The sequence below is a fragment of the Hyperoodon ampullatus genome, assembly GCF_949752795.1.
Source record: "Hyperoodon ampullatus genome assembly, chromosome: 3".
Lineage (NCBI taxonomy): Eukaryota > Metazoa > Chordata > Mammalia > Artiodactyla > Ziphiidae > Hyperoodon > Hyperoodon ampullatus.
Genome location: NC_136916.1, coordinates 20765596 through 20781489, shown reverse-complemented (window position 1 = coordinate 20781489; position 15894 = coordinate 20765596). Strand labels below are relative to the sequence as shown.

The 15894-nt window shown below is 45.4% G+C and overlaps 1 protein-coding gene across 16 annotated transcripts in view; it reads left to right on the top strand.

The window, feature by feature from the left end:
* The window catches only part of CELF2 (CUGBP Elav-like family member 2), a gene marked incomplete at its 5' end in the record, with an annotated part of 523117 nt that overhangs the window by 497097 nt on the left and 10126 nt on the right, over positions 1–15894 (top strand). For 9 of the 16 annotated variants that reach the window (XM_079700765.1, XM_079700763.1, XM_079700758.1 and 6 more), the window contains one exon: positions 11622–11771. In XM_079700765.1, the coding sequence (XP_079556891.1) occupies positions 11622–11771 (150 nt within the window). The remainder of the gene's footprint in view (positions 1–11621; positions 11772–15894) is intronic. The other 7 variants (XM_079700766.1, XM_079700760.1, XM_079700752.1 and 4 more) reach the window with 1 other exon arrangement.

The following is a 15894-nucleotide window of genomic DNA, read 5'->3' as shown; positions in this document are numbered from 1 at the left end:
ACCCTTGTGTTTACATGGGCCCCACGCAGATAATCCAGGAACATCTCCCCATCTCAAGGTTAGCCGAATCACAACTTTTAATTCCTCTGGGTCATGTAACCTGACATGTTCCCAGGTTCCTGAAATTAGGGCACGGACCTCTTTAGGGGACAGTAGATCCTGCCCACCTTAGAGAACGAGGTAGTGGTTCTTACCTCCCTCTCTGAACATTGCCCTGAGACCAAAACAAACTTAGTTTACCTACCCAGTCATGCAGAAGTTAGAACAAAAAGAGAACAGAGAGTGGGAAGGCCTTTCTCAGGCACCTGTTGGTCTCGTATTTCAATTCAGGGTCCCCGACTCTGGCCCGGAGGACATCAGGGCCTCCCGAGTCTGTGCAGTCAGATGAGTCACCCTTGTCCCCAGAAGGGAAATCAAGGCCGCTGGGGGCTGGGAGAAGCAGAGACCAGGGGACGCTTTCCTGGGAAGTGAAGCAAAGGTCCTTTCTCTCTGGAAAGCTGAGAAAAAGAGAATAAGCTTTTATCTCTGGCACAAATAAACATAAAAAGAAAACAAATGGAACATCTTTTTTAAATTCAGGTAAGATTAGGCTTGCTTGTTATACTGGTTTAAGAAAGTTTTCCAAACAGCCCTTCTCGCACAGCTGTGTGTGTCTTGCTGTTTGGCCCCCCCCCCCCGATGGGCCACACAGCTGCAGAGCGTCCCGTCCTGTACCTCCGCACCGTGTGCACCACGCACACCCCTCCGCTTCCTCCTCCTCGTCCCCAGCCAGTGCGTGCGTTTCCTGGGAGGACCAACCGGAAATGAGAGAGTATGTGTGAAGGACTTACTGATGTAAGAAACAAATCCTTGGGCTGAGGATATGAGTGAGTCCAATTCTCAGCTCTGTGCTGAACAGACGTTCTTCTGGGGGCTCTTCTAGCACTGGTTCCTCCTTCCCTTCCTTCCTTCCTTCCTTTTCCTTCCTGCCTTCTCTCCCTCCCCCTCTCCCCCTTCCCTCCCCCTTCCCTCCCTCTCCCCCTCTTTCTACCCCTCCCTTTCCCCTCCCCCTTCTCCCCTCCCTCTCCCTCCTCCCCCTCCCTCCTCCCCCTCTCCCCCTCCCCCTCTCCCCCTCCCCCTCCCCCTCCCCTCCCCCTTCCCTCCCTCTCCCCCTCTTTCTACCCCCTCCCTTTCCCCTCCCCCTTCTCCCCTCCCTCTCCCTCCTCCCCCTCCCTCCCTCTCCCCCTCCCCCTCCCCCTCCCCTCCCTCTCCCCCTCTTTCTACCCCCTCCCTTTCCCCCTCCCCCTTCTCCCCTCCCTCTCCCTCCTCCCCCCTCCTCCCCCTCTCCCCCTCCCCCTCCCCTCCCCCTTCCCTCCCTCTCCCCCTCTTTCTACCCCTCCCTTTCCCCCTCCCCCTCCTCCCCCTCCCTCTCCCTCCTCCCTCTCTCCCTCTCTCCCTCTCTCACCCTCTCTCCCTCTGCCCGCTCTGTCTCCCAGCATAGCAAGGGACCAGATGACCTGGGCCCTCCATCTGTGATCTGCAGTTTGACCTGAGTCAAGAAGCTCTTCTAGACACATCATTCAGCAAGGCACCCCCTGGCTCTGAGAAGAAAGCACCCATCTCATCACTTAGATTAGGATGGGTGTTTGGGGATCCCTGAGCTTGGAGTCTTTCCGTCAGTGAACTGACCTGGTCACATGAACAAAGTGATTCCGTAACAGGCAGAGATGTACTTCCTCACCGCCAGTCTCCCCCTCCCTCTCCAGCACCCCACTCTCCCCCTCCCGCAGTTTTTTGTTTTGTTTTGTTTTGTTTTTTATGACTGCGTTGGGTCTTCGTTGCTGCGTGCGGGCTTTCTCTAGTTGCGGTGAGCAGGGGCTACTCTTCATTGCGGTGCGCAGGCTTCTCAGTGCAGTGGCTTCTCCTGCTGCAGAGCACGGGCTCTAGGCGCATGGGCTTCAGTAGTTGTGGCTTGCGGGCTTAGTTGCTCCACGGCATGTGGGATCTTCCTGGACCAGGGCTCGAACCCGTGTCCCCTGCACTAGCAGGCGGATTCTTAACCACTGCACCACCAGGGAAGCCCCTCCTCCTGCAGTTTTTTCATCCAAAGGCACAGAACTGCATTTCCATGTGAGGTCATAGACACATGGCTCTGGTGTGTTGCTTGGCCATTTCACTTCCTGGCTGGCTAGCTGCTCAGAACCTCTTTGGGCTGCTTGGTGGTCTTGAGCTGGTGGTACAGCAGGCGTGGAACATGGCGTGTGACAGGGCCTGTCCTCGCTGCCCGGGAGCTGAGGTGGCTCTGCTTCCCACCCGCCTTCCTCTCGGCCTTGTTGTGCGGCCTCTCCTTTGCGTGGGGCAGCCTTCGACTGAAGGAGGTGCTGTGGGCAAAGCTGAGCCAACATTCATTTACCAGTGTTCCTTTGGCGTCTTGTAAACAGTTTAACTGAGAAGGCGAAGGATACAGTTCTCAGTGGAGACGGAAGGGAATTTTAGGTGGGCAGAATGCAGTTACCCAAGGCAGCGTCCTGCCAGTCTGCCAGCACAGAAATAGGAAGATATGCGTGTTGGTGGCATTTAATGTGTCTCTGTCTTTTGCGTCTAGGGGCTTTTCTCTATCGTGTGTCTCTTGAATATTTGGCTTTGAGGTATTTGATTGAGATTGGCTGTATGACAAATTTGACTTTTCCTTTTGCTTTAAACAGATTGTTTGCTAGAACTCAGAAGGTTCTTAAAGGCAGCTAGATACATAGTCAAGGTATCTTTTCCAATTTAGACTCAAACTGGGCTGAATTTTCATTGTATTGTCCAAAGCACTGGAGCACGTGGAGTCTTCTCATTTTAAGGCAAGGTACTTAGTTCAATTAATCTCATGTTTGATTCCTCTCCCTCCTATTTTCACCCTCTCCCCATCACTCTACTGGGACCATCCAAGAACAGCACAACAAGAGGTCAGAAAACTACAGTGCACTCTAGCCACTCTGCCTGGGTTTTAAATAAATAGAAAAGCAAGACATAAAGGGACCTCTCACTTGCATACTGTGTCTTTTTTTTTTCTTTATTGGAGTGTAGTTGATTTACAATGTTGTGTTAGTTTCAGGTGTACAGCAAAGTGATTCAGTTATACATACACATATATCCACTCTTTTTCAGATTCTTTTCTCATATGGGTTACTACAGAATATCGAGTAGAGTTGCCTGTGCTATGTAGTAGGTCCTTATCGACTATCTATTTTATGTGTAGTAGTGTGTATATGTTAATCCCAAACTCCTAATTTATCTCCCCTGCCCCACTATCCCCTTTGGTAACCATAAGTTTGTTTTCTATGTCTGTGAGTCTGTTTCTGTTTTGTAAAAAAGTTCATTTGTATCATTTTTTTAGATTCCACATATAAGTGATATCATATGATATTTGTCTTTCTCTGTGTAACTTACTTCACTTAGTAGGATAATCTCTAGGTCCACCCATGTTGCTGCAAATGGCATCATTTTGTTCTTTTTTATGGCTGAGTAATACTCCGTTCTATCTATATACCGCCTCTTCTTTATCCGTTCATCTGTCGATGGACGTTTAGTTGCTTTCATGTCCTGGCTGTTGTAAATAGTGCTGCAAAGCACTCAGTCTTAACTATAGCCCCACTTTGCCTCCAGTTTTCTGCTCTTAAAAGAGAACAATGAAATTGTGAGTGTGTTGTTTACAGCCGTAGCCTCATTTCTCAGCACCTGCCGGGCCAAGCTAATACACTTTATCTGTTCTTCCTCAGGATGCCCATGCTAACCTTCGTGATCCCTCTCCTGCCACCACCGTTTAGATACAGGGCGACTCCCGCCAAGGGGTGGTCAGAGGATTAGAGACTCATGAGGTCTGTGTGGTAAACGAGCCTGAAAAGTTCACGTTACAGAGACTGAGGTGATAAGGCCCTGTCGTAGGTGTCGGGTCTCCAGTAGCTATGAGGAATACCCCACATCAGCATGCTGACAGGTCACGTGAGGCTTCTAGGAACGTGGTGGCGTCCCTACTGATAAGCGACCTTCTCCAGATTAGTGACCTGAGGGCGCGGGTACCCACCCTTCTCCATCGTTGCTGCGAATGGCACCCGGGTCTGGGGGCCTTTCTGATGACAACAGTAGCTTGTACGTGCTTCTCAGATGAGTGCCAGAGAGCATGCTGACCCAGGTACTCAGTTTACTCTCCTCCATGCCTCCACAGGTTGCTTCACGTTCATTTCCCGTGCTGTTGGAGGAATATGTCATCTCCTCACCCTGGTCTTTTCCATTCCTTTCCCTTTTCTTAGATCTGAATGAAGAGTCTTAGGGAGGTAAAGAAAAACAGAGCCCTGAATAAAATAAGGGTTTTCTGCCAGTCACTGCACACTGGCCCTGGAATTCTTTCATGAGCTACCAAAGACACAGATTTTCATGAAAGTGTATTAAGGTCCTTTGCAATGCAAGCAGTTGACCCAGTTTTCTTTCTCTCTAAAATGATTGTCAAGTCTATGCTGTCTCATTCTAGTCTAACCAGTCCAGCTCTACGGTTGCTGTTTGCCTGGTATATACTTTTCCACCCTTTTACTTTCAACCTGTTTGTGGCTTTGAATCTAAAACGTGTCTCCTATAGACAGTGTAGACAGATCTGGTTTCCTTTCATTCTTTGAACATATTTATAGTGGCTGCTTTGATGTCTTTGTCTGCTAAGAACAGTGTCTGGGCCGTCTCAGACTGTTTCTGTTGCCTGCTTTCTTTCCTGTGTGGATCACACTTTCTCATTTCTTTGCACATCTCATAATTTGTGAACAACTAGACATTTTATTCTGGACACTGATCCTCCCTGCTCTCCCCCACCAAACCCAGCTGCTTCTTGTTTGCTCATTTGCTTAGTGACTTAGCACGTGAAGTTTATTCCCCTACAATGTGCTTCTGATGGCACTCCTTAGAGAACACAGCCTCAAGCTGTGAGTGACATTCTTATATTTCCTTTTTTAAGTGGCATAATTCTTCCAAATGGCTCTCTTTGAATGCCTTTCTGCCGGATTGCCTGTTCAGTTTCTGGCTGGTCTGTTTCAATTGCTATCCCACCCAGCCTCCATTAATTTCTAGTTGTTTAATCTGTTATTTTTGACCCTGGGCATAAATGGCCACCACAGTCTGATTCTGTTAAAGTCAGGCCCCTCCATACGGAAAGTCTTCAAGGCCATTCCTTGAAGCTTGCTGTGACCCCAGGAACACTCTTCTTATCTCTCTGTTTCTCTGGTTTTCTCTGTTAAACTTCTGGGCGGTCTACCATTTTGTTCCTCTTAATGGCCCACCACCAAAATATCTATTGTTTTCCATGGTGCCTTAGGCTTGAACTTCCTCGCACTGTGTTCCAAATAAATTCATTCCTCTTAGGTTAGGTTATGGAGCTCTCTGTTCTTGTGACCTCTCTCTCTCTCTCTCTCTCTCTCTCTCTCTCTCTCTCTGTGGGCAGACCCTCTTTGCCACTGCCCTGGAGCTGAGGGCAGGGACAGCAACCTGCTTTGCTTCAAGCAACCCCTGGCCTACAAGAGGGGTGATGCAGCAGGGCAGTAGCACCTGCTCTTCTCAGCTTGCTTCTCTGGGCATAGAACCTCCCCCCAGAAGCAAGATGGGATGAGGGTAATTGGGCCCAGTATTCTCTGAGTGCTGTGCCTGGAGTTGAGCTTCCACCCTCTGAGTACAGGCTGGTTTGAGGAAAGGACTCAACACTTCTTGACCTGCAGTAGAGTTTCTGCAAAACAGGGCCAGGGAAGAAGGATGGTTAGAAAGGCCAGTGGTCTACCCCTCCCTAGGAGAAACCATCGCTATAGTTTGGGAGCTAAAAAGAGCCCCCATCTTCTTGACCACAACCTCCTGGGGTAGAGCTTCCATTACGCTGAGCTTGGGGGAGAGGAGGAGAGGGGATAGCACAACCTGCTGGTTGTGGCTCAAATGTCACAAACTCCTGCTCTTCCTACTGAGATTTAGTCAGTTTTCTTTTTTTTTTTTTTTTTTTTTGCGGTACGTGGGCCGCTCACTGTTGTGACCTCTCCCGTTGTGGAACACAGCCTCCGGACGCACAGGCTCAGCGGCCATGGCTCACGGGCCCAGCCACTCTGCAGCACGTGGGATCTTCCTGGACCGGGGCACGAACCCGTGTTCCCTTCATCGGCAGGCGGACTCTCAACCACTGCGCCACCAGGGAAGCCCTAGTCAGTTTTCTTGAGAAAGAAATTTCTTGGGACTAACCTGGTGGTCCAGTGGTTAAGAACCCACCTTCCTATGCAGGGGATGCGGGTTCGAGCCCTGGTCAGGGAACTAAGTTCCCACAGGCGCGGGGCAGCTAAGCCCATACGTGGCATCTATGGAGCCCATGCACCACAACAAGAGAGAAGCCCATGCCACTGCACAAGATCCCGTGTGCCCCAACTAAGACCTGACACAGCCAAAAAATAAAAAAGCAAGCAAGAAATTTCTTTTTCTTTCAAGGATCTTACGATACTTTAACTCAAAAAAGCTCCCCTGCCCCGCAACCCATGGGTGGTGTATTCATGTTGTTGTGTATTTTAGCTCTAACTTGGTTTGGTTTGGTTTGAATTTCAGTCCATTGCTATTTTATATAGCATTTATTTAGGTATGCCCATATATTTACCACATCCTTATTATTCCTCCTTCTTTCATCTGGGATCATTTCTCCTTTAGTTTGAAGTATATTCAGTAGAACTTCAGTTAGTGAGGGTCTAATGGTGAAAAAGTCTCTTAGCTTTTGTGTGAAAAGTACTTCTTTATTTTGTCCTAGTTTATGAAATACATTTTTGCTGGATATTCTAGCTTGGTGGTTAATTTATCTCAGCACCTTTTACTAACTTGCTTACATTATTACTGTTTAGATGTCAGGTACTGAGATGTCTAATTGTGGTCTTTTGAGGTTTTTTTTTCCTATCTGGTTGTTTTTTTTGTTTTTTTGTTTTTTTGCGGTACGCGGGCCTCTCACTGCTGTGGCCTCTCCCATTGCGGAGCACAGGCTCCAGACGCGCAGGCCCAGCGGCCATGGCTCACGGGCCCAGCCGCTCCACAGCACGTGGGATCTTCCCGGACCGGGGCACGAACCCGTGTCCCCTGCATCGGCAGGCAGACTCTCAACCACTGCGCCACCAGGGAAGCCCTCTGGTTGTTTTTTAAATCTTCTTTTCTTTGATGTTCTGCATTTTTTGCTGTGGTGCATCTAATTATGTATTTATTTTCATTTTTCCTGATTGAAATTCACTGGGACCTTTGAACATGTGGATGTGGGAGAGGATCTTGTATCAGTTCTGGAAAATTCTCAGTCATTAACTCTTTACATATTGCCTTTTCCCTGTTCTCCCTTTTCCTTCAGGAACTTCAGCTAGACATATGTTAGACTAGTCCATGTCCCTTAATCTGTTATCTTTTCTTTCTCAGTTATGTATAATCTCCTCAGGTCTGTCTTCCAGCTCACCAGATTCTGTGACTGTATCTAATACCCTGTTAAACCTGTGCATCCATTGTATTTTATATTTTGTTTGTTTTTTCACTTCTAAGACTTTTATTTAATAATTTTATCAGTATACTTGGTCATTTCTTATAATCTTTTTTTTTTTCATTTTCTACCCTTTTTTTTTTTTTTGTGGTACGCGGGCCTCTCACTGTTGTGGCCTCTCCCGTTGCGGAGCACAGGCTCTGGACGCGCAGGCTCAGCGGCCATGGCTCACGGGCCCAGCCGCTCCGCGGCATGTGGGATCTTCCCAGACCGGGGCACAAACCCGTGTCCCTTGCATCGGCAGGCGGACTCTCAACCACTGCACCACCAGGGAGGGCCCCCACCCTTTTAAAATTGTGCAGACATGTTAAATGTACCTCCATTCTATTGTTTGCTAATAATTCCAATATCTGAAGTTTTGGTGGATCTAAATATGGTGTCTGTCTAACTCTGTCTCTGCTGCTTCTTACTCTTGGTACTTGTGATTTTTTTTTCTTGTGAGCTTAACTATCTTGGAACCTTATTTCTGAGAATTCTTTGCTGAAAATGGGCCTTTTCATGGTTGACTTATAGTTGATTCTGCAGGGTGCTGGAAGACAGTACAAGCTAGGGACCACTTTAAATTGCTGGCTTGAGCAATTTTGACCAGTCAGATAAAGTTGGTTTGCATACTGATGTGAGGGCTAGTTGGTTATATATTATCAGAGGGAAATTCCCCTTGCCATACTCCACACTAAGTTTTGAGACAGGCAGTTTTCCTTACAGTTTCTGAAGTGAGAGTATATCTTGTTCACTGACTGTTTAGCCTTTTAGTGTTCCAGACTTATTGGTGGGGAAGTCTCTTCTTAGATGCTTTACCTCAGGTGGGCCCTAGGCTTTCTTGTATTTCTTGCGTACTGGGAAGCTTTGAGAACTGAAGCTCAAATTTATCTGGTTCACCAAATGCCCTTAAGGGGAAAGCTACCTTCAATGCTCTACTTACTTCTCTTTCACTTACATCATTGATTTCTGAGTATTTCTTACTAAATGGTCAGTTATTGATGCAATTTAAAAATATGTTTTAAAATATCTTATTAAGCATTTTAGTTTTTTTCATTGGGAGAGTCTCTCTAGTAACCTAGACCACCTAACTGCCAGAAATTGAAGTCCCCCCACCCCGCTTTCCCATAGAGAAATACACTTCTGTTTGACGTCAGTCTACATGTGATAGCTCTTAACAGACTGTTGTGCCTGTGAGTAAGGGGTAAAAACTATCCCTAAGGCATGTTCTGATTCTAAGCCAGTAATAAAGGCCTGAAGAGTTTTCACACAGTTTTAGGTGACACCAGGGAAGAACTTCTAGAATGGCAGTATGAGGATATCTGTGGACTTTTTCCCAGTGAAAGACCCATAACTGGTGAAAATTATTTAAAAAATCAACCACTTAAAGTCTCTAGAAATTGTCCTAAGCATATACACGAATGGAGAAACATTCTAGAAAATGTTCTGGCAAAGAATAAAGATAATGTTAACTTTGATTCTTGTAAGTTATGTGTGACTTAACATTTTTATGGTAATACATAAAAAAATAGAAATATTAAATATTACCTCCAAAAAAAATATTACCTCCAAATATTAAATATTACATCCAGTGGTAGAGGGGGAAAATGGAATGTGGAAAAAACCAACAAGTAATCCTAAAGGTAGGCAAGAAAGAAGAGAAAAAATGTAATATAGGCAGGACGTATACCACAAAATTTAAATAGTTCTGCTGGAAGACTATCAAATTATTAGGCTGTATTCTGTTTTTGAAAACCTGTTTATATATTGATTATAAGAGATAGAGCTAAAATATAAACAAACAAAAATAAAAACATGGCAGAAGATATACCATGCAAATAACAAAAGAAGGGCTGGTGCTGCTTTTTTTTAACATCATATAAAACAGACATCAAGGTAAAACTAGAAATGAAGAGATCACCACAAAAAGTTTATTTCAACAGAAGATACAATGATCTACAAACATCTGTGGAAGTTGTAAAGTAGCTTCAAGAGGTATTCCCCCAAATTTACATATTTGCATGGAGTAATTGGCATCACCATAGTGGAGGATTTTCACGTGCTTCCCTCAGTAACCGACAGATCAAGCAGACAAAGAAATGGGACTTAAATGTAAATGCTCCTGATTTTTTAAATTTATTAAGAAGAAATTATGAGTAATTTTATACCAATATAAATTTGAAAACTTCAGTGAAATATACAGATTCCTAGAAAGCTATAACCTTAATAAAACTGATTCAAGAGGAAAGAGAAAAGTGGTTTGGGGTTTTAAAAGAAAATGTCCTCAATTTTTAGAGTTGCATACTGAAGTATGTAGGGATAAGATGGAAGTAGGGTGGTTCTCAAATATTCTAGAATCTGGATATGAGCTTGAAGGAATTTGTCACTATCGTCTCTTCTTTTGTGTGTACTTGAAAAGTTTCATAACACAAAAGGACTATAGAAACATTGACTTGATTATGTATAATTTTATTTTAAAACGAGAAAGAAAATACATACACATTATGAGTCAGAAGTTAATGCCATACATGGGCAGAAATGTGACAAGGTGGGGAATTCATTTTTCAGACATTTGATCTAGCCTCACCCAGAAGGAATCCCAAGCAAGGTGCATTGCAAGCAATACTGTGTGGTTTCTGAAGGCACAGCAGGAATGCGCTCCATCTGGGCAGGAACATTCCAGCAGGATGGACTGAAGTTCTCGGCCATCCTAGAAGGAAGGAAGTTCACATGCTCACAATGATTCCACAGCTAGAAGTGGACCAAGCGCCACTTTTAGCAGTGGTCAGAGTTTCCCTTAGCTTTTATGTCTATCACTGGGATAAAGTGAGATAATATATGTGAAAAAAGTCAGCAGACTATCAAGCTATACAAATGTAAGATACCTGAAATGTTATTTACATTGTAAGTGTAAAAGGGATTAGGGAGGACAGCAACTTTGGAGAACATTTTAGTATTTCCTCAAAATGGTAAACATAGATTTATCATATGACCCAGCAGTCCCACTCCTAAGTATGTCCTCAAGAGAACTGAAGACATATGTCTGCCCAGAAACTTGTGTACAGATGTTCACAGCAGCATTATCCATAATAGCCCCAAAGTGGAAACAATCAAAATGTCCACAACTGATGAATGAATAAACAAAGTGGAGTGTTTCCACAGAATGGAATATGATTCAGCAATAAAAAGGGATAAAGTACTGACACGTGCTACAACGTGGATAACCTTGAAAACATTTTGCTAAGTGAAAGAAGCCAGGTGCAAAAGATCACATATTTTATGATTCCATTTATGTGAGATATCCAGACTAAGCAAATCCACAGAGACGGAAAGTAGGTCAGTGGTTGGCAGTGTCAAGGGAGAGGAGAGAATGTAGAATGAGTGCTAATGAGTGTGGGTTTCTTTAGAGGGTCATAAAGATGTTACAAACTTAGTGGTGCTGGCTGTACAACTCTGTGACTATACTGAAATCAGTAGATTGTATACTTTCAAGGAGTCAATTTTATGACATGAATTATATCCCAATAAAGCGGTTATTTAAAGGGGGGAGGGGAAGGAGAGCTCGGACCAAAATGGTTTTATCTCGTATCACTCTCCTCTTCTATAAGCACCACTACCTGGGTCCTGAAGTCGTCTGTCAAACCCAGGAATTTTTTTTTTTTTTAAGCTTCATTGAGAAAATGCCAAGTCTGAAGCATAAGCAACATGAAAGCCAAGAAACGCCATTTTACTGCCCCTTCCCTCCCCCTTTTTTGTGCGGGTCATTGGTTCAGAGGCTTCCAAGGTGCGGCTGGTGAAGGACCCACCACCCAGGCAGACGGGCTTCCTATCGTGGACTGTCCCCTACTAACCAGCAATGCACATGTTCGCTGGCTGGCGCAACAGAGCTGTGATGCTTTTTTTTCACCAGATCTCAGTGTCACAGTTGCCACAAGGACAACCCCATGTCTTTCACACCAAAACCTAAGCCCAACTCCCAGACTGCCCATGGTTGAAGGCTCCCCGGCTCCGTCTGCTGTGATGGGGACAGACTACTTCCCGGGCCAGCTGGCTTTCACTCATCCTGTGCTTTCTCTCCCCGGTTCCCTGTCTGTCTTTTGTTTTGCAGTGGCTGCTTCAACCCCCAACTCCACTGCTGGTGCGGCCATGAATTCTCTGACCTCTCTCGGGACTCTGCAAGGACTGGCAGGGGCCACTGTCGGACTGAACAACATTAATGCACTAGCAGGTACCATCGCAGTGAGCATCTGCTGCTCTGGTGGACAGCCTCCCCCCAGATTCCCCACAGACAGTGGTCAGCCAGAGACGACCTAAAATGTTACGTCACAGGGAGAGCTAAAGCTTGGGATGGAGGAGCAGAAGCACGTGTTTTGACAGGCGTACGCTGCCTACCTCTGTTTTGTCTCCAGAAATACCCCACCCTCACCACCCCAAGTCTTTTGTAACGTGTAGACTGTGTATTTAGCCATAGGTCTCTGTGGTTGACAGGTATCTGCAGGTTTTGAGGGCTTTGGTTTGGTTCTAGTTTGGTTCCCTTCATCTGAGAGGAGGAAGTGTGTTATAAAAGAAAAATCAGTGGGCTAGAAATCAGGACGCATGGGGCCAGCTCCCAGTCACCTGCAGGAGTCTGAGGCCAATCACTGCCCCCAACTGGACTTCAGGGTCCCATCTGAAAATTGAAAGTTCTGGATCAGATGATCTTAAGGGTCCCCTCCAGCTCTAAAACCCAAAGGTTCATGGCGATTATACAGGAGGAGAAATGAGGCCTTGGAAAGCAGGTGGCTCCTGCGAGGAGCCACCCCCGCAGGTACCGTCTGGAGTCTTTATCAAGACCCCGGAGTCAGGGGTCACCCTACAGCAGTGCATCTCCTGAAGGCCCCATTCCACTAACGCAGGTTGAAGCAGAGTGAGGCAAATTGCTTACAGAATTACTTAGCTCTGAAATATACAGACTCACCAAAGCACTCTGAGTTCTGTCTACACAGCCTACCCATTTCCGGCATTCTAGATCTATGGGGAGAATAGTGCCCGGCCAGAGGATGAGTCACATCTGAGGCTCGAGCTTAGCCTTGGCCCCTCCAATTGGGGAAGGTCCTCAGTCCACAGAAGGGACACCTCAGTTGCCTTTCGCTCAGCTTGGGCCCGCACCCCTACCCCATGCCTGAGAATAGCCACATCCAGAAGGACCATGACAGCCTGACTCAGGGACCTGATTAGCTACCGGGCAACCCAGCCTCTGCCCATTTTAGGCATTAAGAAAAGGGTCCTTGGCAAGTTGCCTTATTTTAAACCATGATTGACTAAGGGTACAGTTTTTAAAGGGTGATCAAGCAGTACAGCTTTTTTAAAAGCAAAAAAAAAAAAAAAAAAAAAAAAACCCAATAATTCTATATTTTCAAATCCCAAAAGAATACCTTGCAATTTGTTTGGTAAAGAAGCACCTAGAACTCATCCAAATGAAGACTAACTTTTATAATCCAGATGAGAGGATAAGTCATACATTTAGAGGTAGGAAATGTGTTCAGGTTTTATTAAATCCTTTTATTCCGATGCTTTGGGGAAAGCAGTCATAACCTTGGACTGAGTTTTATCTGACCAGAGGCCAAAAAGAGCAGACAAGAAAAAGATTTCTTTCCTTCCCGACCAGATAGCTGTTGATTAGCAAGCACGTGTTGAATGAAGTGGTGGCCGCGTGACAGCAGAATGTTTTACTCCAGTGAAGCTGCCTCCAGCTGCCCTCCTGCCAGCAGCCCTCATGGCCTTGCCTCCTGTTTCTGACCTTGTTCTGCAGACGCTCCAACTCACTTGTCCTTCCCCTCGGTTGCAGACGTGTGTTTGCACACATCCCTTCATGCTGCTTCTCTTGCCCCAGGACCTAGTTCCCCTAAAACAAGGAATTTGATTTGATCGCCTGCCTGTCCTTGGTCTGCACAGTAACAGGCCAGTGGGAATGGCTGTCCTCCTCAGCACGTGCTCATGACTGCTGTGTGTTGTCTGTGTGGTCTCGCCTCTCTCCATCCTGTTCTGTTGTCCTTTGCGGGGATTTTCCCCTCGTTATCATGAGCGACTGGAGAGGAACTGTGTGGAATGGCAGAGAGACCGTGAGTAGTCCCTGTGTGGGACCTGTGTCACTCCAGTTCTGCTCCTGGCAAGAAAAACAGCCTTCAGTTGTTTTGTTTTTTAAATTCTTTGCCATTGGGTTAATGTAAGTACATATAGGTCATGGGAAATTAAGACTGTTTCTAGTTTCAAATAACCCCTACTAGACAGTATGAACCAGAAAAATGTTTAATCAAACCAAAAGTCATGCACAAAGAAAAATACATTCCTTCTGATTGGGTAAATTACTGTCAGAGCTGTTTAACAATCCCGGCACCAGCTTGGAGCTAAGATTTGCTTTCTCAAATACCGAGAGAAAACCTTCTAATATAGAGTGTCCTCTTTCAGACCGTTCTTCCTTAACAGACATGATGATGCTACCTGTCCTACTGGATGAGAAGGTAGTCAACAAACGGTTACCTGGACAGAGGCAGCTTGACAAATAGTTGGCCACAGCTTCCATATCATCACCGTTTCCTCCCCCACTCCACCCAGGAGCCATTACTTGCTACCATAAGGAGAGTTTTCTGGTTTTCTGAGTAAAGCCACCTCTTTTCCATGGACAAAGGAGCCATGGACAAAAATAGGTAGATGGAATCCAGTTAATTCCCAAACTCATCCTGGGAGAATTTGACTGCCTTCCCTGCCAGAGGGCCTCTCAGCTCCCCACAAGATAAAGCTCCGGATGGTAGACAAGTAGCTGAACCAGACTGTTTGAGCTTCATACCCTTGGTTTCCTTATACACTCATAGAAGGTGGGACTAAAAAAGGACAGCGCTGTAAAGCTTAAAAGCGGAAATCAGCAAGATCAGAAGGAAGCAATGTGGGCAATTCACTAGCAGAGCTTTCCCTTCTGGATCAGTTGAGGGTTCTCCAGGCAGGTTTCATATACTAATAGCTGAACGAAGATGAAGAAAATATTTTTTGCAGTTATATCCACCCAGGAATCTGTATCTGATTTTGTGCTTAAATGTATGTCAAGTGACATCCTTATTTTTCCTTTTTTTAAATGAGCTAATTCTTCCAAATGGCTTACCATATAGTGTTTAAAGTTATGATTATCTGCATATCACCAGCCACAAATGCCTGGTGAGTAGTGTTTATGGAATTATGTAAAGGAGAGAAAAGATGCAATGCTTTGGGCATAGTGTTGCGGTGGCTTGTCACCCTTGGTATGCCTTGTGAAATTACTGTTTTAATCTGTATTATTGGAATATATAAAGATACATGTAGTTAGGTACATATACAAGCACATACAAAGTCACAGACACTTGTGACCATATTATTAACACAGGCATGAGTACAAGTGCCACTAATTGTATATATTCATATTCATCTACCCTAATTTTAGACATTTCTTAGACCTGAGTTCTCATTATCAGCTTGTAGCTTAGAAGGATATATCCCATCTATACCAAAGAAAATTTATCCCAGCAAATAGATACAAATCTATGAGAATATATTAATACATTCCTCACTTTTGCCCTTTCTTTATTTGGTATAAAGCCTGGCCGAAGGGTGTGCAGATAACTGTAGTTGGCTTGTGGCACTGCGCCTCCAACTCTTTTTTTCAGCATCATCTTCATGCTGGCCACGCCAGATGTTCATGCTCATCTTTATGGGTGGGTCCTTCTAGGTCATTTTCACAGGTTTACTCGATAGTCTCCATCAGGGAGGACCTGGGAGAGCAGTTCAGTTAAAGCACGCGGTAGTCTGGACGCGCACTAACTTCACTGCTAGACTATTTGCAAAGACCTTCCCTCCCTCGTTGAGGTTTGCCAGTCCATTTGGCCTTTTCGAAGAAAGCCCTGTTCTTTTAAGGGGAAGCATTTTATTCAGCTAACCTTCTTCAAACCTCTGTTTCGATTGTCCGAAGTGTTTAGATGGAATCAAGTACCAGCAGCTGAACTGACAAATGTTATCTTCAGTATAATGACTATTTAATACAGAATGACATTAGATCATTGATAGGAATAACTCTCAAAAGTTGAAATCTTCCTTTGATGGTTTTTAAGATTCTGCCTGGTAATCAGTCACCTGGTCTACCTTGGCCGTGGTAAACACACACCTCAGAAAAAATTAGAACAGACTCCTTGATAATAAGAAACTTCAAGCAACGTCAGCAGGACCTCTGCTGGCCATCACCTTTTGAGCTTAGTTGGTATCGGCCAGAACTGCTTGAAATCACTTTCCTTTGCAGGAAGCTGGCTTTCCACGTTCATGGCCCCCAGGCTTTCCTTGACACTCCAGCCCCACCCCAAACGTCATCCAAGGCCCATTTC